Consider the following 25,041-nt stretch of genomic DNA (forward strand, 5'->3'; position numbering starts at 1 on the left):
CAGGAGGCTACCAAATCGACCACTCAAGCAGAATACCGTAGCTAGAACCCGTGCTCGAAAGCTGTATGACAACCTGCTGACCAAGTCCGGTGGGTGCACATTAGACTGATGCAAAATTTGACTTTTTCGCTCCACAGTGCTTAAATGGTTTCAAATCGGGTCCTGATTAGCCTCCCAAAGTTGCAACTCATTTGGTTAGAAACAGACTTCGCACAAGCCATTTGAAGTTTACATGTAAATTACTATGGAAAATTTCAACTTTTTGTTCATTGCCTTCTAGTCTTTTTCCATATTGAGCTGCGAAACAGTTCAATAGCCATTCTTATAGAAAATACAACTTTGCTGAAGATTGTTTCTATGTAAAACTAGACAGGAAAAAAATTATTAATTATTTAAGAGATTGGTAAACTTATGACATGATCAAGCAGCTGCTCTGTAGGCAACACTGTATTTTGCAGTGTGACATAGTAGCTATGATTTTCGTGTCCTATTCTACGCCCTTAGAAACACCAATGCTGCCTGCTGAGCAGTTGATTGAGCATGATCATAAGACATCAGCGCATTGAACCATTCATAACTTTCGATCCTTGCATTTAATCAAAAAGCGGTCCTGAGCAAAGTTGTAGCTGGGAAATTTTCCTACAAGTACAGTTAAAAGCGTTTGAAGCAGACCGATATGGTGAAATATTAGATAGACATGAACAAAAATCTTGGTTTTACCATAGTAATTCCCATACAAACTTCAAATGGTTTGTGCCATCTCAGTTTCTCACCAAATGTGTTCAAATTTTGAGAGGTTAGTCAGGATCCGATTTGGAATCGTTTAAGTATTGTGGAGCGAAAATTTCAAATTTTTCATCACTCTAGTGCACATACTTATGGATGATGAAAACTATGTAAAAGCCGACTTCGGACAACGTCCAAGACCAAAATTTTACAAGGCAGATCCAAATTTGTGTTTGCGGATAAATTCATACGAAAATATATGATCTGGCAGGGAATTTTCAGCTGCGGCCAGAAGACAAAGGTTTTCGTCACTGAGAAAATGATGAATTCGGAAATTTACAAAACCGAATGTCAACAGAAGCAAATTCTGCCCTTCATCCAGTCACACGATGGTCTGGTGACATTTTGACAGGAACATCTAGTTTTCCGATCGTGTTAGCTTAATGCCAACATTTTCTTCTCGCGCCTACTGTTATCATTATAATTATTGATGCATGCCAACCATATCTTTCGTGATGTGGTCGTCGGAAGGTTTAAGAAATCTTGTAATTTTTAAGTTAGCCTATTTTCCGAATAACATTTATTTCTCCTGCGGCTAGATAATCTTCTCATGAAGGTTTTGTACGAAAATATTCATTCTAGAAAAACTTGCGTGCCCGCTACAGCCCATTTGTAAGAACTGACATTACATGTGTTGTACGAAAACAAGCAGACGATGTAAGAAATCCACCATTACCTTTGATGTTCACGTCATTTGTTTTGCAGCAATAACAAAGCAGTGTGTCAACATTATTGCCGCCTCCCGCGTCTCTGTGTGGTCAATTTTCGCCCGAAGAAGCTGATTAATCGCAAAACAATTCACTGCCCGGCTGACTGATGATGTCACACACACCACACCACACACATCATACCTCGATTGGCAGAAGAATGCGGAATAGCAGTGGGATCAGAAGTTTAGCTACCGGTATTTGGCTTTTTATTTTCGTTTTCGTCGTTGTTGGAAGCTTTGTCATATGAAGCAACGCGTGCACGTGATGTGACTACCTTGCTGCGACGCACCTGGATATGACAGATGATTCATTCTGGGCTGTAGCTGACGCTTGCTGAGATGCAATCGCAACCGAAGAGCTGATCGGGGTGATTCATCCTGACAGGATCCTTCATGCATGTCCCTTTTTTATATCTTCCAAGCGGATGTGTAATGGATATCGCTTTCGGGAAAATAGGATATTAAAAAAGCGTAGATTTCAATCGGAACCTTTCTCTTCCTTGTTCCCTGTTTTGTGTGTGTGACTGCGTCGCAGCAGATCAAATTTCCGGCCATGTTTTTATCCCACAGAGCGGCAAACGGTTATGATTAGTTTTTAATTTCGATTCCCTATGTTTGCGCTCCGAGGACAAGGGGGAATATCAAACGCGACCATCCAACGGCAAGCAGTGTAATCGGGGATTGAATCCTGAAGATTTGCATTGTTTTGCGTCATGTCTGCTATTACAGGATCTAATCCTCTGAAGCTCTCTGCATGGTAATTAGGCCTCACTCAACGGCTTCACGGAGCATTAGGGACTGTCCGACCAACCGAAATCCGGAAATTGATTAATGACCCGCCGATTCGGGGGGGTGGGAAGGCACGCTCTCTGGAGAGAAACGTGTTTCCAATTAGAATCGCAAGAGGACGTCAGCAGCGAGATCATCTGCGTAGAGCGAAGGGAATCCGCAAAATCCCCTTCCTGTTTGGCTGTTTCTTGTGATGTTTCTATACGTGGGTGAAGGGGTGTCTATTTAATCTCTCTCTCTTCAAGAGCGAGAGAGACAGAGAATGCTAGTAGGCCAACGATGAATGAGTCATAACTTCAAAAAAGCAAAACGCAGCAACCCACCGCGGTCCGTTGGAGTCAAAAGACGAGTGGTTGATTGCGCGGCACTCTATGATGGTGTATAGTAAGCGGCTTGGCAGCGGCAGCAATTTTGTTATTAAAACCATTCGACTGTTAAAATAACAATTGAAGCAAACAATAACAAGAAGAACGCAAACTGCAGCGGTTCTGGCTTCTGCTGGCAGACACACACACACACAAACGCAGTAGGCGTTGAAGGTGGTATCAGCGTTGTTTTGAATGCATGGTGGTACCTAACATCACCATTGAAAATGTGCTCTACTGTCGTTGTCGTTTGATTGCGCGTGGAGTTCACTAGCATTTCCTGTCCGTTGGAAGGCGCGGAATCAAAAAAAAAAAAAAAGTATGTCTGCAGAAGTAATTTCCAAGCCAACTTTGGTAACATAATTCTCACACGCTTCAGAGGGAAGCAGAGCCGCAAGGGCACATCGAAGCAATAGGAATGTGTGCTCGTGCGTAAAATAGCGACTTAGTTTATTTCCTTTCACCTACCGTCGCTCTCTCTCTCACGCTGTGCAGTTTGTATTTACAGTCGGTGGTAGTGATTTGGATGGAGTATGAGTCATGCACATTGCTCGCGTTGTACTTTCACCCTATTCTCTGGAGTATTGGGTTATGGACTTTTCATTATTTTTTTTCTATTTTTGGCCAAATCCCGTCGGATTTTTAGCATGTTAAATTTGATCCTTTTTCGATGCAGTGCATCTGTCAGCAGTAGGGGTGGGTAGGAGTCATTGTTCTGAGATTTTCCACCCCAAACAAAAATATCTAGGAAGTACGAAGGGTTTCTTAACAACTATTTAACTGGCTGACTGAGACGATTATGGGGCTTAAAGGTTCGATTTGATCGGAATTTATCGTTGGGGAGTTTGGGAAACTTTTTAGGCGCCCTTTTTATGGACGATGTGTGCAGGGGTGTGCTGGCAAATAGGCAACGGGGCCAGATGTAAACAATCAAAACAAACCGGGCCAATTTTGCCAATCGAATGCCAAATGATCCATTAAATCGACGTCCGTCCCTCCAGTCCGGATGTATTATGTGTATTTAAAAGCAGGCGGAATCGAAAAGAATGGAACACCAAAAAGGTTTCACCATTCGGAACAATCGTAAAATTTAATTAAAATCAACGTTCATCTGTCCCTCTCCGTCTCGGCTCGGCCGCCCGTTGACGAGATCCAAATGGATGCTTTTATGGGTGCCACTGACTGCGCTTCCAGCCATCAGCAACGGGTAAATATCATCAATGAATGGGCATGAAAACGGTTTATTCTCCCCTGCTTTTACCATTTTTCCTCGCTCTGCTGCTGTCAGGATGATTCATTCATTCCATCGTACAACAGAGCACCATTTCATTCATAGTTCACAATGTTTCCGAACACAATGTGTTCGTGCTTGCACATTACAACACATTTGCACTTGGCGGGAAAAAGGGAAACTCAACGCCTACTTTACCTTATAAATACTTCTCTCTGCCGCCGCATCGCAGAATATGCGAGTGACAGCGGCGGCATCGCGCAGGGGTGGGTAAATGTTCACATATGTACACGATGTAATAAAATGCATTCTTGAAATGATTACAAGCATTTCTGTATCCTGTTCTTCCGTTCGCTGCTGCTGTCGATCCGCACGCAGGCTGGGCTGCTTGACGCCACGGACGTAAAAGAGCTAATAAAACAATATTTATTCCCCCTTGTTGTTCTTCCGGCACGTCCCCGGGCATAAGGATACCCTATGCGTGGCACGCAGCAGCACCGCATTTATTGAATAACAAGTAAAACAATAATTTCCCTATATTAGCAGCAGATGCAGAAGTGGTTTTCGTACACATTTTGACACATTCATTGTGATGCCTCTTTCAGGCAGGGGTGGAATGGAGCACCCCTTAAGATGGAAAATCTTCAGCCACGAATGAAGAAAAATGAAAAATCATAGTATAGAGATGAGGTGGTGATAACGTCAGCGCGTACACCACCTGCCAGATGGCGTTGGTGATAATTTAATCAACCGGTGCTACCAACAGCACAGCCGCCGGGCCAGGGGTGGATCAAAAAGATGAATGACAGAAGAAATTAATCTCAACGCCCACCTGAGCTGGGGTCGATGAGAAGAACTGCAAAACTTCCGCCTTGACGGCTCGCTTGCCGGCAGTTCGAGACTCTCTATCATTTATCAAACTGTCGAAGAAGAAATCTTCCGAGTGAGTTTTTTGAAGAGGATCATCAAACACACAGCGGACCGAGAGGGCAGGAAATTCGATAACGTAAATGACATCATCTTGTCATCATTCCGTACCGCTGCCGTCAGTGCGTTGTTGTTGATGTAATACACGCTCACTCTGGATTGCCACAGGAAGAACTGTCATTAATCTCTCATTGTATGGTTTGATGAAATAAAGAGGGTAACTCTGATGGGTATTGTGGGTAAATTCAATAAAAATTTGATTGTTTCCTTCGGTAGCGTTGATGATCGCAATTTCTCGCATCCGAGGCGTTGAAATTGCGTTAATTTTTATTGATCTATTTCCTTTCCGGTTATTTGGTGGGAGCTCAGGTCGCTTGAAATCGAAGGGTCGATTCAACAGCCTCCGAAAGAATGCGCCCCAAGCTTTCGAAACTCGAGAGTTCCTCAACTTTCAGCATCTGATATCTATGCTCTGTTTCTTGTGTCGTTTTCCGTAGAAGCCTTTCAGACAGCTCGCGCAGTAACGGAGTAACTGCCGGTCGAGTGAACCAGCTTCCATGGCAGGGAAGGAAACCGGGGTAGACCTAAAGCATGGGCACGACGTCTCTGAAAACCAGATTTTCTACCTCTCAAACCTCTCTCAACATTATCAACAAACGGCGCTCTGGTGCACGGTGAAAACCTGATCAGAGCCCACTTCGTCGGATCGGACGGAACCAGCACGACACCAATACATGCGCAGCCGGAGTCGGAGAATGGAGGACTCGAGAAACTCGCGGTTGATCGCTGGGTTGGAATGAGAAATTGATTGCCATACACAAGCGGTTTCCTACGGCCTTTGCGGTGACGTCACGAGCAAGCAAAGGTCATTCAAATGAGCGCTCGGTATAGTTTTAATTCGGTTGCGTTCGCCATCACATGGCCTGCTATTCTCAACTGTAACTCAGTTTTTAAGCGCATAGGAAACTAGATTTACCTAGCTGAGGTTTTTTCGATCGTTTTGACAATTACCAACATGCCTCGCATTTCGTCGACGCGCCACCACCATGACTCATAGAAGCGCGCTGCGACTTAATGCGTTGTGTGCCGTTTTCGGTCCGTTGAATTTCAGAAGGAAAGTGCAGCACCGCCGTCTGAGGTCACCGAACCAAGACACACTCGCTTGATTGACCCCCTCACGGTTTTGGAGGCAGCCGCGAAACGACGCAATAGTTCACGTTATGATCTATGAGTCACCGCGGCTGGCCGTCGTCGCAGCGTTTCGCCGCATGCCAGTGGGCCATAAAATAGTTTCGATGAGACGACCTTCCGTTCGTTGTGGTACGCAGGCAGTATAGGAGAAAAGCAACCCTCATCCGTCTCTCTTCTGGTTCCGTCGTCGCCGGAAGCACGCAGTTGCGTTGCGGCATAAAATGTGTGCGAATGGGAAGGAAGCGCATTAGTCATCGCATGAGAGCTGCCAAACACACCATCTGTCAAAAAAACCTTTCCGTTGCAGATGCAGACCATCAGCGTTATGAGGCATAATGGGCACTCCGTCAGGTCAGGAGGGATGTAAGGGTCTCTGTTTACGCAATCCACTCGAGAGGAGGCTCTTGTGAATTTGTTTTCTTTTTCGTTGTTGTCATTTCAAGATTAAATTCCTTCTTTCAATAAACCATGCGACCATGTCGTGGGTTTACTTTCCTCTTGAGGCAGACGGTACGCGCAAACACCAGGCTGCCATTGTTTATCTTCTTTCGACCGCAAATTTTGCAGGGTTCAGTTGTGCAGCCACTCTCCCGGAGGTGGATGCTGCGCAAACATGGCAGGTGGTGACGTTTGTAATGGATCTCATTTATCATTGTGTAAATTTCGGGTCTTATCTCCCGAGTCGGGTCGGGTTGGCCGCATGTGCGTCATGATGACTTCCAAAGACACTACTAATCGCCCGGAAACTAGATAAGGTTTTCCTGGATCCTGGCATGGCGTTACATATGAACCAAAGTTCCTGCTTCCGGAGGGTCATTAACGTAAGCTTCTTGCCAGCCGCAAGATTTTTCCGGTGCCGAATCGGAAACCACCGCAAATGGGAATCGGCAGCAGAAGAAATCACTTATTTCGGCAAAAAGGGCCAAAAGAGGGGATGATTTTATTGTTATTCTAATCTTTACCCTCGCTTTCGCATTTCCTGGCGATGACGACGGAGCGCATAGGATGCCATGAAATGCTACCTTCCACCGGTCGTGCGCTGCATCAGGGGTGTGCTACAGAAGGCTATTAAGAGCGATATATACCTTTCAGAGTTCCACACCCCCTCATTAGTTGCAGCTTTTGGCAATGGCAGCATCAGCATGGTAAAAAAGATGGTGACAACCGCCCTTCTTCCTGAACAGGAGTTTTCGAGAGCACCAACCCGAGATGAGTCATCGTTTGCCTGCTGCGGTGCGGCACGGGGAAAGCCGCTCCGGGTACTTTCCACCACGAGGACTAATCTGTGTGTATACACATGCGATTCTGCTCGAGGCGACGATCTTTGTTTTTCCAACAAAGGAAAACTTGAAGGGTTGTTTGTGTTGTTTTGTGGGATTTTACATTGACAGTTGGGTTTTCGATGTGTTTACGAAGCGCGACAAGGGTTGTTTTGCTTTTCGGGCAGATGATCAGGAGTCATGAAATATTCCGCCAGACGGGTGAAATATTTCACCAAGTATGGTAACTAGGCCACCGAACGTTTCCGATGACGAATTCCTTTATTTACACAAGGGCCCGGTCATCGTAAATTCCCGATCCCTGCACATTTTGTTGCTGGCAACAAAGGAACCGAGTCACGTGACATGTTAACAGTTGCGTGCATGGCTTTTAACATAAAAAATCGAAATGATTCGGTAACCCATTTCTGATAGTTTTGGACATAACATTCTGTTGCAAAACAAGCGACCCTCTACAGGCATCCGAGCAAACCACTCCGCCTCTGCCGTTTTTTTTTTATTCGTCTAATGTTTCTCCATCATCATTTCGTTTCGGTTGGTCACTTGTCTGATGTGTGCAAAAATGCAGTTGCGAAAAGCGTGGAGCTAAGAAATCAGAAAACTTCGACCACCGACCACAGAGCCAGACACACGAAATGCCACACAAAACAGGTGCGCGCTCGAAATCGTGATCATGCTGCGTAATTGCTTCTATTATTGGCCACGGTTGTGATTCCATCCCTATTGCCGCCGTCGTCGTCGTAGTCGACTACGACGACAACGGAGGACGCTAACTTTGAAAACGTCAAAATAGAAAAGAATGCCATGCCATAGAGCGCAGGAATTTCAGGAAAATCAATTTCTCGATGACTCACTCTTGGTCTCTCGGCCCGGCCCTGTGTACCATCAGAGCGTGCGGATTATTAGTTCGATATTTCACGTTAGCGTGCTCCGTTGGTTTGTGTTGGATTTTCTTTTTATTTTTTTCCTAGGAAAGCAAAGGAACCGAAACAATTTTCTTAAGCTTTCCATGTTGCAGGGTTTCTTTTATGTTATGTGAGTGTAAACATGCGCTGAAAATAGCAGCACAAAAAAAAAAAACGAACGCGGTTCGTTTTGCAGTTCGTGATTTAGCGCAATAATCGGTGGACGGTTGAAAAACAGATAATAAGTGTGTTACAACATAGCGCAAAGGATTGCACAAAGTGTGCATTTGGCTGCAGCCCTGTAGGGTTATTGATTGGACCCTGCAGTCGTGACGGGCGCAAATATATACGCGATTATTCGATGCACGTTGTAATCGGCTTATCGGCAGGGGTGGATAACGTCCGACTGACACGTGCCGTCATTTTTAGTGTCGCTTTCGGCCGCACGGCAGTCACGTGTCAAGTGTCCTTTACAAGCAAATTTAATTCTCGTCGTTTTCTGTGTTAGGTTATAATGTTACAAATTACGATTCCTTACGAAACGGGAACCTTATCTTGCGGTTGGCAGGTTACAGTGCGGTTTTTTTAAAAGACGAAATCAATAAAAAAAAAAACGATCGTCAACCAAGGTTTGGCCGATGATGATTCATCGCCGCTCGCCGTCGTGCGCAGGGGTGGATCAATTATCAGTTTTCTGAACTCGTCGAGCTGGATGTGGAGCAAGCAACCTGACAAGTGATATGCCCTTGGAGCCACACCAGCAGCTTAGCTAGGCCAGCTAGGGGTAGCCGCGATGATTGAAAGTATTTTACATAGAGCACTATGATTGGTTCGCGATAATTAGCTACCACCTGTCAGTTGTTGCGATGAATGAGTGCGAAAGCCGTAGTCAGCGAATGCGTCATCGTTGTTGTTTCGAACGAGGTTGCTGCGGCGCTAGAAGGAGAGCTGTCAGATTTCGATTTCCATAACAGCTGCCGTCGAATATTGTTCAAACATAGGCTATATGTAAACAGCAATATTCGTTAACGTTCGCAGGTTACTTTGTTTACTTTGCAGTGCGATGCACCCTTCTGCTTCTACTCAAGGCAAAGTTAGAGATTACTCCTACCGATTTCCTTTTCACATTAACTGAGGGGTTCGTAAAATACAGTCAATTCCCTGGCAGGCTCATCTCGCAGATGGAATCAAAGGCAAAGGATTTATGTCCCCTCTGATGAGCGCACAAACGCTTGTCGTTCAAAAGTTTTCTGGAATGTTTATTTAAAATTTATCTTAATTTGTTGCTTTTCCGAGCGCATCAAACCAACCTAAATATATTATACATGCAAAGCGAGTCGATCTCACCGAGTGAATCCCCTGTTCGGGGATTAGATGAGCAGAATGGATTGCTCTTGCAATCTAAGCACTCCCAGGGGAGTTGTGTGGAGTCGTAGCGCAAAATCAATGAGGCCCGGGCTAATGAACCATATTCCTTCCTACTCGCACGTGGAGCGAGCTGCGGAAAACTCGAAACCAGTGGAGTTTGGTCTAGTTTAGGCTAGGGTAGAAAAAAAAAAAACACAGAAACACTAATTACCGTCACGCAAGTCTGCCATCATCATGCTGCGAGAGTTGGAGCATGCTAATTAAACGGTGGTGAGTGACGAAAAGATTTCCCTTCTTTATAGCGTTCTTCGTGGTGTGTTACACGTTACACCACGGCACAGGCCTTGATGGTGCAGCCGACGAAATACAGAGCGTGTTGGAGTTTGCCGCTAGTCGCTGTGAAGTATCGTGTGTTCAAAGCCATATTGATTGATTGCGGTTTACTTTAGTATAGTTAGAAGTCGGCTGCTACCAATACTAACACTACTGTCGGTATATCCAGTTATCGTATCGACTAACTATGAATCATCGTTGGCTTACGGATGGCCTTAAGATTTTGCAAATTGGTTTTCATGAGCGCCGTTCAATGGCCCGGTAGGTTGTAAACAGTGATCGAACCGGGAGATTATCGCTGAAATTAGCACAATTACTGTGGCTGCTTATGATCGCAATTCTGTTGTGCATTTGAAATGAGAATATGCCTCAATTAGAGCCCTAGTTGGTGGTAATTGAAAGCCGTGTGTAAATTCTCTTATCGTGGTCGCAGCTGATAACGGGCGGACAACGCACACATACAGCCAGAACCAGCAGAGCCACGACCAGATAGGAGAGCCCGGTTATCACCGTCGAGCATTCTCCACCGCAATGAGTCATTGTTATTATTTAATAGAACACTTGTATTGTGAGCCGTCGATAAGGGCAAAATAAAGAATCAATACTCGAATCCGATTCGAGCCCCGAATGGTGCGGGATGATAAGGGCAGAGCACATTCGAAGCCACTTTGGCCGATGCGGCAAGCTGTAGAATTCAACTCGCGTTTTTAACGGTACTGGCAGACTACTCAAACTTAGACTGTGAACCATTTACCGAGTTAAATTTAACTCGTGGTTAACAGTGACATTTCGAAAGTTATTTCTTATGTTCGAAAATCCATGTGTTACCGATCGATCGGTTTTCGAGCAGAACTCAGCCACGGTTGTCAAAATTTAACTTCTTGTCGGTCAGAAGTAACCGCGCTCGGATAGCAGGGTTTATCGATAACTTTCCATCTGTCAAATTTTAACCAAAAGTTAAAATAATCCACCAAATGGTTTAAAGTCTTATAGACTGTGTTCCATTTGGTGGTTTTCACTTAAATTTACCCAGTGGCGTTTTCTTAACCTGCATCTACCTGTGCACCATCTCTCAGAACATAATCAATTATCAAAATATTGCTAGCCATGGATAGGATTTTCGAAATGTTAAATTTAAGTGAGAATTCACCAAATGGAACACAGCCTAAGTGTATTTTTCAACCGATTCGAGTATGAATAAAGGGTGATACGGTCAAAATTTGGTCAAGGGAAAACGCGTGTAAATCGGTGAAATCGTTTATTTAAAAAATCAAATTAAATTTCTTTTTCAAGTTCAATTAGTATAAAATTCAGGGAAAATATTCAGTTAGGCTTCCGCTTTTCCAAATCCGAATTGCCGGGCCTTACGCTTGACCCCTGCCATCAGATTTTGTACAGCCACCTTGTCCACCTTCTTCGCCGCAGAAAGCCAGTTTGCCTTGAACTGCTGCTCGCCCTTAGCAGTTTTTTTTTGGTCTTCTTTAGGTTCCGCTTGACAATAGCCCAGTATTTCTCAATTGGGCGGAGCTCTGGCGTGTTGGGAGGGTTCTTGTCCTTGGGAACCACCTGCACGTTGTTGGCGGCGTACCACTCCATGGCCTTTTTACCGTAATGGCAAGATACCAAATCCGGCCAAAACAGTACGGAACAACCGTGTTTCTTCAGGAAAGGCAGCAGACGTTTATTCAAACACTCTTTCACGTAAATTTCTTGGTTGACAGTCCCGGAAGCTATGGAAATGCTGCTTTTCAAGCCACAGGTACAGATGGCTTGCCAAACCAGATATTTCTTTGCGAACTTTGACAGTTTCATGTGCTTGAAAACATCTGCTACCTTTTCCCTTCCTTTTGCCGTATAAAACTCCTGTCCAGGAAGCTGGTTGTTGTCGGCTTTGACGTAGGTTTCGTCGTCCATTACCACGCAGTCAAACTTCGTCAGCATCGTCGTGTACAGCCTCCGGGATCGCGCTTTGGCCGTCGTATTTTGTTTATCATCGCGATTTGGAGTCACTACCTTCTTGTAAGTCGATAGTCCGGCTCGTTTTTTGGCTCGATGCACGGTTGTAGACGATACACCCAGCTTATTTACGGCATCTCGGAGAGAGAGGTTAGGGTTTCGCTTGAAACTACCGGCAACTCTCTTTGTCGTCTCAGCGGCTTCCGGTTTTTGATTTCCCCCCGATCCAGACTTCCTGGCTGTCGACAAACGTTCCCCAAACACTTTAATTACATTTGTAACGGTTGATTTGGCAACTTTTAGCGATTTTGCCAACTTTGCGTGCGAGTAGCTCGGATTTTCGCGATGCGCGAGCAAAATTTTGATACGCTGCTCTTCTTGCTTGGACGGCATTTTGACAACTGAAGAGTGAATTCCAAAATCAAAATAGGAGCAACATTCTACACACACACACCTTCAAAATGAGGGGTGTTCAGGTTTTTTAAATGCAAAATTGAAAGAAATACGTCAAGTTGATATTGACCAAATTTTGACCGTATCACCCTTTATGGCATTAAATCTGGGTTTGAAAGTTGGTACACAGGTAGAATTTGTTCAAATGAACCTGCTATTTTACCAGACTAATTTTTGACAAAAAAATAAATTTATTTTGACAAACATATTCTCGAAAATCGGCCGATCAACAACAAAGGGATTTTCGAACATTCTACTTTATGTTCGAAGTGTTAAATTTAAGAGGAAATTCACCAAATGGAAGATAGCTTTCAAGTGAACACACGGCGAATGAGAACAACCCAAATTTGAGTTTAGTTCACTCATAATCGCCAAAAGTGCAGGAACTCAGCGATGAGTAAAATTTGTCTCATGGTTTCCTGTGGAAAACCTAAAAAATCTGCCGGAAAATGAGGAAATTGACGAAAATTTTATTCAGTCTCGGAGTATTACCAATAGACTGAGTGAATCCAATCCTTACTTTTTCTCAAATTCGGGAATTTTCCCCTGGAAAAACCTGGGAAAACATGAGGCAAATTTACTCATCGCTGAGTTCCTGTACTTTTGGCGATTATGAGTGAACTAAACTCAAATTTGGGTCGTTTTCATTCGCCGTGTAGGGAGTGGAGAATGATAACATCTCAGCTATTTGACAGGTCTACTGCACGGCCAATGAGATCGGCCCAAATTTGAGTTCGTGCAGGAAATCAGCGATGAGTAAATTGTCGTGAGTTATTCCAGGAAAAAATTTCCTCATCTGAGAAAAGTCAAGATTGGATTCACTCGGTCTATTGGTACTACAGGTATACCTCGATATAACGTAACTGTCCCTTTTGGCTATCATCACAGAACAGAAGGGGAAGTGCAAACAAATCGGTGAATCAAAAAGTGCTCGTTTTTCTGCTCAACGAGCGATGTGATGTGGTAGCGTTCCACATAGGCTTTCTATGTGCACTCACACTATCATAGCATGCTGCCTATCTTAACTACAGGCCGAAGATGCCTTCTACCGCTAGGTGCGCTAGTGTTCGCAAATGACCAGTGGAGCCACTTTCTGATTTGAAGTTCCACTCCTGTGCTATCATCGTCCATTTATCACAAATATCAACTCAATCATACAAACCGACATTGCCAATAGATTGGGGATTGCCTCGTTTATCTGATGGTGTTTTCATTGTGCGAGATTGAAAGTCAAAAGTGACAGTTACGTTCTATCGAGGTATACCTGTACTTCTAGACTGAGTAAAATAATTTTGGAGGTTTTTCACAGGAAAATATAAGGTAAACTTACTAATCGCTGAGATCCTGCATTTTTTGCGATTTACCGTATGCGTGATAATGTTTGCACCATCGTACACATAAGGTTCCCGGTTCACCTGTGCATGCAATGCCTTGGCTTTCTTTGCATGCACGTAACCATAGCTCATACCGTAGTAGGCTGTGTATAAAAGAAAATGATTTACATAGTTTGACAGTTGCACCATGACGAAGTGGCAGCGTATTCGTGATTTGTCCCACGCGCAAATGTCGCAGAAAGACATTTCAATCGCCGTGGGAGTGTCCCGGTGGACCGTCAAAAGGGTTTTAGACCGAGAAAAGAAAGGACAACTATCCGCGAAGGTGGTCACAGGTCGTTCGAGGTCAGCTCGGGTTCCGAGGGTTATCGCTGCTATCAAAAGGAAGATTCGGGTGAATCCAGTGCGTTCAATAAGGAAAATGGCAAAGGAACACGGGATCAGTGAATTTACGGTACGGAAGATCGTAAAGGAAGATTGCGGGGCGAAGTCGAGGCACGGAAAAAACTCACATGATTACCAACCGCATCTGGGAGCTACGAGTCGAACGATGCAAGAAAATCTTGAACTTCCTTAAGCGAAAAAATCCGGTAATCCTGTTCACCGACGAGAGCATGTTTACCGTCGATCCCGTAGCAAATTCCAGAACCGACCGGTATATTAGTTCTCTTCCGGTAAAAGACGTGGCCGACGAGCACAAGAACGTGTATCTGATCAAGCATCCTGCTAGCATTATGGTGTTTGGATTGGTGGCTTCCGATGGCAAAAAAATTGACCCGGTGTTCATTCCAGAAGGCGGCAAGGTCAACACGGAGGTCTACATCGGGATTTTAAGTAAGTATGTTCTTCCGTGGATCAAAGAACAGTACGGTCCGAAGCCAAATGTTGTATTTCAACAAGATGAGGCTCCGTGCCGCACCTCGAACCGCACTCAGAAGTGATTGCAGGAACATTTTCCGTTCTGGGCGAAGGATATGTGGCCGCCATCCTGCCCCGATCTTAATCCGCTGGATTACTCAATATGGCGCGTCATGAAGGCCAAGGCCTGTTTTAAACGCCACCCGCGTACAGCTAGCCTCAGACAAACATTGACCCGTACCTGTAGAGAAATGGATCCAGACTACATTATTAGAACCTGCCGTGCATTCCGGAAGCGTGTGGAGGCAGTAATTGTAGCAAGTGGAAACTCAATCGATGATTAACATAGTTTAAGACTCTGAGAAACATCCCCCCTTTGAATAAAAAAAAAAAACAAAAACGAAATTTTTGAGATTTTTTTAAATTTTGACATTGCTTAATGGTGCAAACATTATCACGCATACGGTATGATTCAACTGAACTCAAATTTGGGTCGATCTCATTGGCCGTGTGTTCGATTAGAATGACGGTTTCCCATGCCGTTAACAGATAATCGGTAGCTCCAATTTTGACATGTCGTCACTCTACCCACATTGATGTTGTTTTAACCCATATCGTGCGATCAATAAATATTAACTAAATCCGACTAAAGTTTATCAATGTTGGTATTTTCCAACCGTATGTATCATTTTGCGTGAATCATTTGCGATAAATCTTTCCACAGACGGCTTCAAACAAAAACCGAACACGGTAATCGCTTATTATTTTGTTTGCTTTAAACTTGAATCAAGAGTAAGAAATATACGCGGCAAGTTAAGGTGAAATTTTCCGAAAAATTTATATTCAGTTTTTTTCCGACCCATCATTTCAGATTGCAAAAAGATCGCGTCATTTTGTGTAAAATAGCAAAAGCAGTGAAATGACGAGAGCTTTTCGCCATCTAAAATGAAGCGTCGAAAAAAAACTGGGTTTCTATGTTTGAACCTCGCAGCAAAGTAAATTGCACCTTAATGCTCATTTGCGATCAACAAAAAAAAAAAGGTGATTGCAGGGGTATGACACAGCTTGTCTTCTCTCACCGCGTCACTTGACGTGATGATGCGAGCTCTCACGGGTCGTCAAAGTGGGGGTATAAACAAATCTCGCGTCACTTTTCAAATAGACCAATGTAACAAATGTAAACAAATTGAGTTAAGCGATACAAACTATTGCTCTTCTATCATTGTATGGTATACAAAAACATCCATCCAAATTTACTTTCATTTATTTAAGATAATCATTGATAAAAAATTGTCCAATGTACAGTTTGAAATGATGGGTACATGATTGTTACTTCGGTCATTCGGACTGCCTAACATGATTGGTGCTCATTTTCCAAAGGCGGGGCCAATCTAAAGTTAGGTACTATACTCTGAAATCTGTGAAAGGGAATCTAGTATCATGTAGACAAAACGTCCAATGTAACACTCATTGATTATGTCATTGAGAAAAATCGTCCAATGTAACATGTCCGATGTACAACTCGACTTGTCAAAACGTCCTATGTGGTTTTTTCTATGTTGTAGCATGAAATTCAAAGTAAAATTGTGATTTTACCGTTTCTTCTGAATTTTCAACGTTATTAGACACTGACTACATTAAAAATAGTATTGCAAAATGTATAGTTTTTAAACAGTTAAAATAATAATCTGTCGAACTTCAACTTCGATTTTCTCAAAATGGTGGATATGTTACATTGGTCTATTTGAAAAGTGACGCGAGAAATTCGCTTCTTGGCACCTTGAAATTTACCTTCTTTAGTTTGTCACGTTGTTGTGATCTGCTGTTGTCTACAACCAAACAAACACAGCTCGTGTTTCTGAGCGCAAAGAGAGTTGAATGAATTTTTAATATTTTCAATTCTCCACACATTGCCGCGCTGCAGTTAATGATGATCATAACGACGGCGACGGCAGGGACAACGAAACCGGTGACGACTGCGGGATGGGTGCACGGTGAAGGCATTTTCAATAAGCTTATTTATTTATATTTACATTTGTGAATGCGAACTGCTCGCTCGGCTCAGTGGGGCTACGTAAGATTTAATTTTAACCCGCGTAAGCACCCCGAAGCGAATCGTGTGGAGGGCCGCGCCGGGACTCTGATCCGTATGGTGGTGGTTTCGACTCTCGCTCACCATTTTTTGGCCCATTTGTGAGCGCGCGGTCGCTCAAATTTAGCAGTGACATCAACTTTGGTGCACGTACGGCCGAAGTAGACGTTTTTTGTGTGTGTCTCTTCACCATCAGTGATGGTGACCAGACAAAGAAAAGCGCTAACGAAATTGTTGACAGATATGGAGAGGTGCACCGCCGCAACACTTGTTTGTAGCGGTACGGATCATGAAAAGAGTAATCAAAACTATTAGCATGCCTTTCATTCGATTGGGTGTCCTTGAATTGGCTACTTCCCTGTCTGTAGTTCAATTGGACAACCAATTCGGGGACGCTGTTCATAAACTACGTAGACAGTGTTTCAAAAGGTTTAAAACTCCTTCCCTCCCACTGCGTAGACTGACGTAGTTTATGGAGAGCCTCCATACAAAATCCAGTCGACAGGAAAAGTTTAAATGTTGAGTAGGTGCAGGAAAAAAAAATTGCCGAATCAGCAGGATCATAACGGGTCGCAAAGTGTTGAGTTCACTTCCTCTTCGCGGTTGAATGACCATCCACGCACGCAGACGGTTTCACACACTATACTATCATCAACGCTGTCAACAATGTGGTGGCCGGTCGAGCGAGCGCGCGCGATGAAATAGTGAAACCGCATCACCAAACCGGAAGTTTGTTTGGTGGCACTCTCACGACCAGCCGTTTCTGATATGTCGCGCAATGCGACCTCGATCGGTGCGTGAGAATATTTGTAGTTTGATCGTTGCCTCGCTACGCCTGCTTTGCTCTTATACAGTTCCTTTTCAACCCGACTGCTAGTCCTCCGTTATCAATCGTAGTAGGCGATAAAAGTAAACTCTTTTTGAGGCGCACTCTAGTAGTGTGCTCTGAGTTCTTCGAATAAAATCAAATTTTCTCCCTCTCACCAAGTTTCGAAGGCAGCATGTAAGTGGTGAGATAGATCCAAATTCAAATTTTGGCAGCACCCTCTCAGTAGACCACGTGATAAAAAGTGAGGTTGGCTTATCAACAGGCCGATAAACTCTGACTTCCTTCTCCTCCTCCATCAATAGAGGGGACAGTGGAGCAATCTCGCCAATGGAGCAATGTGACCGCTCGATTCCCAGATTTGTTAATCAGAAAATAAGTTCTGTCAGTAGTTTCTTATAACTTATCGTTTATATTCCTTCCGCAGCTATAGAAATGGTAATTTTCACAAGACTGAACAAATTTAATTTATTCTACAGAGGATAATTGTTTCTTTTGAATATGTTTATGCTAAAACTGTTTATTGTTGACCCTTCTTAAATCGTCGAGAAAACAATTTTTTTTTTTTATCGACAACAAAACAAACATTTTTAAAATCTTCTTTCATAAGATTCAAATGTATAAAAGTATTCATTTTGTATTCATGGTGTAAGTAGGGCTTGATACTATCAATTTGGTTAAAAATCTCATTCGAATTTTCCTCTGAATTTGATATCATTAGTGATAATTTTCCTAAGGTCGCCAAACTACCCCACTTTCCGCTACGTTTCTCGTTATCGCACTAACGCACTGGACAGGTGATTGAGTGGACCGTGAGGCTCCCAATTCGCTTGCCATTTATCGATTTACAAAGGAAGCAATAAGCGTCTAGATAGAAACCAAAATCATCTAGTTAAATACCACTACCAAGGTAGGCGCTGCCTTCCACGCAGGCAAGCAGAATGCGAACCCGCGATGATGAGTCATGTGTACCTATATTTAAAGTGCCCGGTGTACCAACACACAAGCGAAACAAAAAAAAAAGCACAAAGTACACCTGAACACTTGCGGGGTTGCGTGTGATAGTGTCCGCGAGAGGGCTCAGCAGAGCAAACGGAGTGTATGATTGATTTTTATTTCTTCTACGGCTTGCTTCATGTAGTAGCTACTTGCGGCAGTTGCAGCCGCGCGTACTCAAGATCCAGTTTTTCATTCGCCTTAGCGTGGCTAAAAGAAAGACCCTAGGGTCGCTTGAAGGTTGTTCTGGACTACCTCCGATTGCATGGTCAGATAAGTTGTTTGCAAACCGCGCGGTCGACGTAGGAATGCAGTTCCACCAAAACAAGTTTTTTTTTTCTTCTGCAGGCTGTTCTACTTCGTTTGGCCGTTGAGGCACGTTGCGTAAGTTCATTTAGGCGCTTGGCAATAGAATTCCGTTGCTAGAAATGCTGGTTCGTTGAGTCATTAACCTCTTAAATGAAATGGGGTCCTGTGAAAAGTACTCACCAATGAATTCGAAGGCCTCCTGGAAGTACTGCTTGATGTTCTGGTGTGGCGTGTCACTGGCTGGGATCTGTTTGTACTCCAGTCCTGGTTTGAGTTGGCTGGCTGCTGGCTGTTGGCAGGTAACGTTCAGAACGCAGTTTGCTCCGACGGTCGACGGGTCGATGGCGTCTCGTCCGTTGCCGAGCAGTAGATGTGGAAACACGGGTGATGCGGGATGCGATTCAATGTCTGTCAATGGGAAAAAAGACAGCAAAAGGGGGAAATTGTAGTAATTGGATCAAATTTGTATGAGTCATTGATATCGATTGGCGGTGGCAGTTGTAGATCCCAAATGACCGAGCAGCGGGTTTGAAAAGAGAGTAGGTACTTGGGCAATAAATTTCCAGCAAATTAATATAAACACTTGCCTTCCCGCAGGGCCTCTCTCGGCAGGCGGAGCGAACAACAAGGCAATATCAAAAGGCGATAACGAAATACATCAATAAAGTATTGAGTTGCATTCACACAGGCACAGCCGAGTGGTGCCCTATCAGAAGTTAAGAAATCGAGTACAACGAGGGGGGTGGATGATTAAAATTGACGTCCGAACGCGAGGGGTGAGTGTGAGAAATGAGTCACTGTTTGACACTTTCGTTTGTCTCTGGGGCCGTCGCACATCGTACAGGCGATAAGAGAGCGAGTTTCAATCATGGGTAGGCGATATTTATTTGTAACATGATATTGGTTCCGATATTTGGACAATGGTGTTGAAAATCGTCGGTTAAGTTTCTGGTAATCGAATCGATTGACAGTGATTTCCGATTCGAAAATGACACGTGTTCACGGATATAGATAAACAACGATATTCGTGAATCACACGTATTGGAGATTTGGGTAAAATTTGTCTCATCGGCCAAATACTGGAGCAGAAAATCGATTACGAAACATGAAAACGGGTGGCAGCAGCAACATGCATTGTCGACACGATCGCGAATCAGCAAAAAAAAATCGTTTATTTGTCAAAAACCGATCGCCTCGGCGCTGTTTAATTCGTCGATTAATGGTACCGTGAGGAGCGGTGTCACGTTAATTGCCATCATCAGCAGTGCAGTGTGCACTGCTACACGTGTCAAGCGAGCGCGAATGAATGTTAACATGTAACCATTCATTACACCGAATTAGGAATGAATGGGGAGCACCACGAGCAATTCTCGATTAATTGAGAATCGTCGCCGGCCGTGTTCCACCACCGGTTTCCAATTTCAGTCCATTCTGCTGCGCAGTATTTAGCGACGATCTTCTTCCTGATAGAGTGAAAAACGGGACGATGACTAACTCATTCGATTGATGATCTAAATATTCAGAACGATCAATATTCCGTATTTTGTTGTTGATTATCTGGTTTGTGCTTGTCATGTGATCTCGTTGTTTACTCGATCACTTAGCACTGGAATATATAAGCCAGCAGCGATATTCAAGCTTGCCTCTTACGCATCTTTCGATCTGCGCTAGAGTAAATTACTGCCAATTGTGCAAATTATCACAACTGGCAAGCACTGACTGAGGCTAAAAATAGTACACGAACACGTGCTGGATGCCATCTTGAACACTTGAAACGTCAACATACGGCATGTATTATGCCATCGAAGCATGTCACTTGTATTATCGTTATGACAACGGATAACGAGCGAACAAATGGACGCTCATTTCGCTTAAATACATCTGATTGCTTTGATTGCATTTCGTCTCGGTAAAATGTGTGTGAAGGCAGTTTGCCTAAGCACACACGCTAATTGAAGGCAAGTGGTTGCATCGGTGCAGGTTGTCCAAAATTCCACTGTGCAGGGGTGTGTTTGCGGAACCACGCATTGACAATCGAAATTCCTTAACGAACTGATCATCGCAGCGCGCGCATTCGCCGCTTGCCGCTGTCGTGACGTGAGTGGGAGTGGATGAGAACCGATACCTTTGTGTGTCGAGAGAGCGTCGAGAGTAGCAAATAGCGAACGAACAAAAAATAAACGATCGGCTGCTTGATCTCCGCTCGTTAGAAAATACAATACACATACACAAGAATCAGACCAAAAATAACAACAAAAGCGCGTTTGGCAAAACAGGTTTTGTTTATTATACAAGAAATCGACTATTATTGGCTTAACGCCATGATGATTGACTAGTTTTTTTTTCGGTAAAAGCGTGAGTAATACCTCAGAGAATTTATTCGTCGTTTCTCTTCTTCTTTAGCTTTATTACGTTCCCACTGGGACATTACGCCGACTCTCAACTTAGGCTGTGTTCCATTTGGAAAATTTTCACTTAAATTTGGCACTTCGAAAATAAATTAATATGTTCGAAAATCCCTCTGCTGTTGATCGGCCGATTTTCGTCAAAATTGATTCCTTGTCTGTCGGAAATAAGTCTGCTGGAATGGCAGGTTTATTTGAAAATTTTCCATCTGTCAAATTTAAGAGAAAATTCTTCAAATAGAACACAGCCTTAGTATTCTAATGCTCTGAACCATTTGGTGGATTATTTTAACTTTTGGTTATATCCGAGCGTGGTTATTTCTGACAGACAAGAAGTTAAATTTTGACAACCTTGGCTAAGTTCTTCTCGAAAACCAGTCGATCGACAGCACAGGGATTTTCGAACATAGAAAATAACTTTCGAAATGTCACTTTTAACCACGAGTTAAACTTAACTCGGCAAATGGATCACAGCCTAAAGGCCTAAACGCAATGTGGGCAGAAGCGGAGCGGAAACGGAAAGTATGACAGTTGTTACAAATGACATCAAGATGCCTAACCGAAGTCGATTTGGTTCTAACTAGTTTTCAATCCGACAAGTTGGCTTAGGCTGTGAACCATTTGCCGAGTTAAATTTAACTCGTGGTTAAAAGTGACATTTCGAAAGTTATTTTCTATGTTCGAAAATCCCCGTGCTGTCGATCGACCAGTTTTCGAGCCACGGTTGTCAAAATTTAACTTCTTGTCTGTCAGAAATAACCATGCTCGGATAGCAGGGTTAATCGATAACTTTTCATCTGTCAAATTTTAACCAAAAGTTAAAATAATCCACCAAATGGTTCAGAGCCTTACTCAGATCGGGCTTTTCCGCTTCCGCTGTCATTGCACTTGGGCCTTAAGAGGCACTTCCATAGTTGTTGAGAGCTTTCTAAAGGCTCAAACACAATGTGGACGGAAGCGGAACGAAAACGGAAAGTTTGACAGTTGTCAAACCGACAAGTAGGCTTACTCAGATCGGGCTTTTCCGCTGCTGCTGCCGTTCCACTTCAGCTGTCATTGCGCTTGGGTCTTAAGGATGTGTCATTTTTAAATCAGGATTATTCAAGCTGAACATTGCATTAGGTCCTAAGTAACATTGATCGATTCTCTTCGTCGACTTTCTCTTTCGTTAATAACTTGAGCATATAACCGTTTCTTGTTGTGTTTGTCATATTAGATGCTAGATAAAAGCTTCTTTTATCGATCTGTCTGCTGAAAATACTTGGCAATATCTTAACATGGCCGTGGGGATACAAAGAGAAAGTCGACGAAGAGAATCTGTCAATGTTACTTAGGACCTAATGCAATGTTCAGCTTGTATTGTGTGACAATTGATGAAACTAAAACTGGACTGCTTCATGAAAAAGGCAAAAAGTGTGATTTATTGCTTCATAAGGAATGAGTGCACCGAAGACAACAAAACCGTTGTCTGGCTCTGAACCATTTGGTGGATTATTTTAACTTTTGGTTAAAATTTGACAGATGGAAAGTTATCGATTAACCCTGCAATCCGAGCGTGGTTATTTGTGATAGACAAGAAGTTAAATGTTGACAACCGTGGCTGAGTTCTTCTCGAAAACTGGTCGATCGACAGCACAGGGATTTTCTAACATAGAAAATAACTTTTGAAATGTCACTTTTAACCACGAGTTAAATTTAACTCGGCAAATGGTTCACAGCCTTAATGTGTCAAAACGCGCTTATTTGACAAGTTTGGTGAGTATTAGCGGTCCTCACACGTATCAATATTATTGACAATAATCTGTTAATACATGAGTAGTGCGGAGGCACTCAAAGTGGTTGTCAAAAAAAAAAAAATCCAAATGATGCCGTCAAAAAAAAAAATCCAACGATCAGGACCACCACCGAGGCTTACGTCCCTTAAGGTGTTTCCTTGTGGGGTCCATTTTTTCCATCACACCTCGCTATTTCAAGGGCTCACAACTCAAGATCTACGAGGTTTATACATCTGAAAATTTCAGACATTGCTTGCTTCTCCGCAGCAAACAACCAGTAGTAGTTTCAGCTACGTGCATTTACAGAAACCTTATTATTTTTACATGTGAAATTGCGAAGTGTAACACGAAAAAGGACGCTACAGGGAATCACCTTAAACAGATTCGTTAGAAAGATTAAGTATTAGGATCTACAATCAAAATATTCTGCTTAAATTGAATAGCAAAGTAACGAAATAAATGTTTCTTAAAGGCTGGCCAAATTTATGCCTACCAATTCATTGTAATAATCACTAATGATTGTAAACAATCTTAACACAGAAAATTTAAATATCAAAATAATCGGGTTGAGGGAAAGCAGCAAAAGCATATTCGACCGTTTGACTTGATATTGTTTCTTACTTGATAACCATTTGAAAGCTTATTCCGAACTTTACAACACATTGGTTTTGTAAACAAATAATTTTGATGTGATTGACGGATGTTTTGACAAAGCGATTATTGTCAATAATATTCATACGTGTGGGCCTCAACACTTATGCCGAAGGCAGTCGATAAGTTTTCCGGCCCGAAAAATGCCTCGACCGGACCGGGAATCGAACCCAGCCGCCTCCAGCATGGTCTTGCTTTATTGCTGCGCCTTTACCGACTGATCTAATGGAGGCCGGTTGTCGTTTAATGGGTGTCAAAGCATAGCAAAATTTATTACTTGTTGTGCTGTTCTGATTTCTGATAGTGTATAATTATAGTTTTTGTTTGACAACAACCTCATCGAACGGGCAAGCATCGAGCTGGGAATGTTGCCTGACCGTCCTTGAAACCGGATGAATCAGTTTCAACGCTCAGAAAAGAGAAAGAAGAGCCAAACATCTCTTTCTCCTATTTATAGCCATCCGGCGAGGGCGAGACAAGGGAAAAAAAATAGCAACAGTGAAACAAGCTTTTAATTCCTTTTGAAATAAACTTCACCAATCGCTGTCGTCGTCGTCTGACGTTGTATGTGAGTGTGGAAAGGCTGTGGATCATCAACAGGTGAAATTTTCTAAACATGACCACTCGTCATGAAAAGAAATTTCTGTTCGAACCTAGGAAATACCTTGAAAGTGCGGTTGACGCATGCCATTAATCAAAATGACTGCCACAAACGACGCACTGCTGGAAATTGACAGCTCTCCTTCAAAGTTTGTTACGCATCTAAAAGTCGCGGTCGTCGTGATGCCGTGAAGTGTTGTATACATTTTGCTTTATTTTTGAAAATGACATCATTTTTTGTGCTTGACCGCTTCTGGTGCCGCGAGCGATGAGTTCATATTCTTTTCGTTTGCGCTTCGCTGCAGAAAAAGACGGTGACATACGGTGTGGAAGTATGTTAATATTGGCTGTAAATTCTGTGTTCCTCCCGAAGGCGGATGATCGAATGCAGGAGAAAAAAAAAACGAAAGAGGATACATATCCTAGTTTATGCACATTTGCCAGAAAAATAGTCAAATGTTCAGAAAAAGGCCAGCACGTTTAAGTCGAATTTCTGTAATTTTCCGCATTATTGAATGCCAGACTTGAACAGATGGGTGACAGTTATTACATGTTGACAGCATATTTTCGAAAAAATGTTCCGACATTCCAAGTGACCAACTGGCCAACTGAATATTTTTCACGCCATACCGTCGATATTATAAACGGTTTCAATTTGTTCTTATTGCCCACTGCTCGGTGTATGTGTTTTGCTAGCGTGTATGAAAGTGCATGTGCACGCGGTTTGGTCAACTAAAAAATTGAGTTTCTGAATGCGCGGCTGCGCCTGTAGTAGGCAGTGGAATCAGAATGATTTTCTCGGTCGTGTTAGGTCGGTTGTTTACAGCCATAAAGCAAATAGAAGTGATTTTTTCATTGTCGCCTGGTATATAAACAGTATGCCAGTAGGCCTGTGGTTTGCG

At 43.2% G+C, this 25,041-nt stretch overlaps 1 protein-coding gene across 2 annotated transcripts in view; it reads right to left on the reverse strand.

Annotated features, from left to right (window-relative positions):
* Positions 1 to 25,041, reverse strand: part of LOC135702957 (dual specificity protein phosphatase 10-like) — a 36,167-nt gene that overhangs the window by 3,359 nt on the left and 7,767 nt on the right. For both annotated transcript variants that reach the window (XM_065224031.1, XM_065224030.1), the window contains exon 3: positions 18,889 to 19,116. In XM_065224031.1, the coding sequence (XP_065080103.1) occupies positions 18,889 to 19,116 (228 nt within the window). The remainder of the gene's footprint in view (positions 1 to 18,888; positions 19,117 to 25,041) is intronic.

The sequence above is a fragment of the Ochlerotatus camptorhynchus genome, unplaced genomic scaffold (assembly GCF_037179485.1).
Source record: "Ochlerotatus camptorhynchus isolate MF236.1 unplaced genomic scaffold, CSIRO-AGI_Acam_v1.1 ptg000203l, whole genome shotgun sequence".
Lineage (NCBI taxonomy): Eukaryota > Metazoa > Arthropoda > Insecta > Diptera > Culicidae > Ochlerotatus > Ochlerotatus camptorhynchus.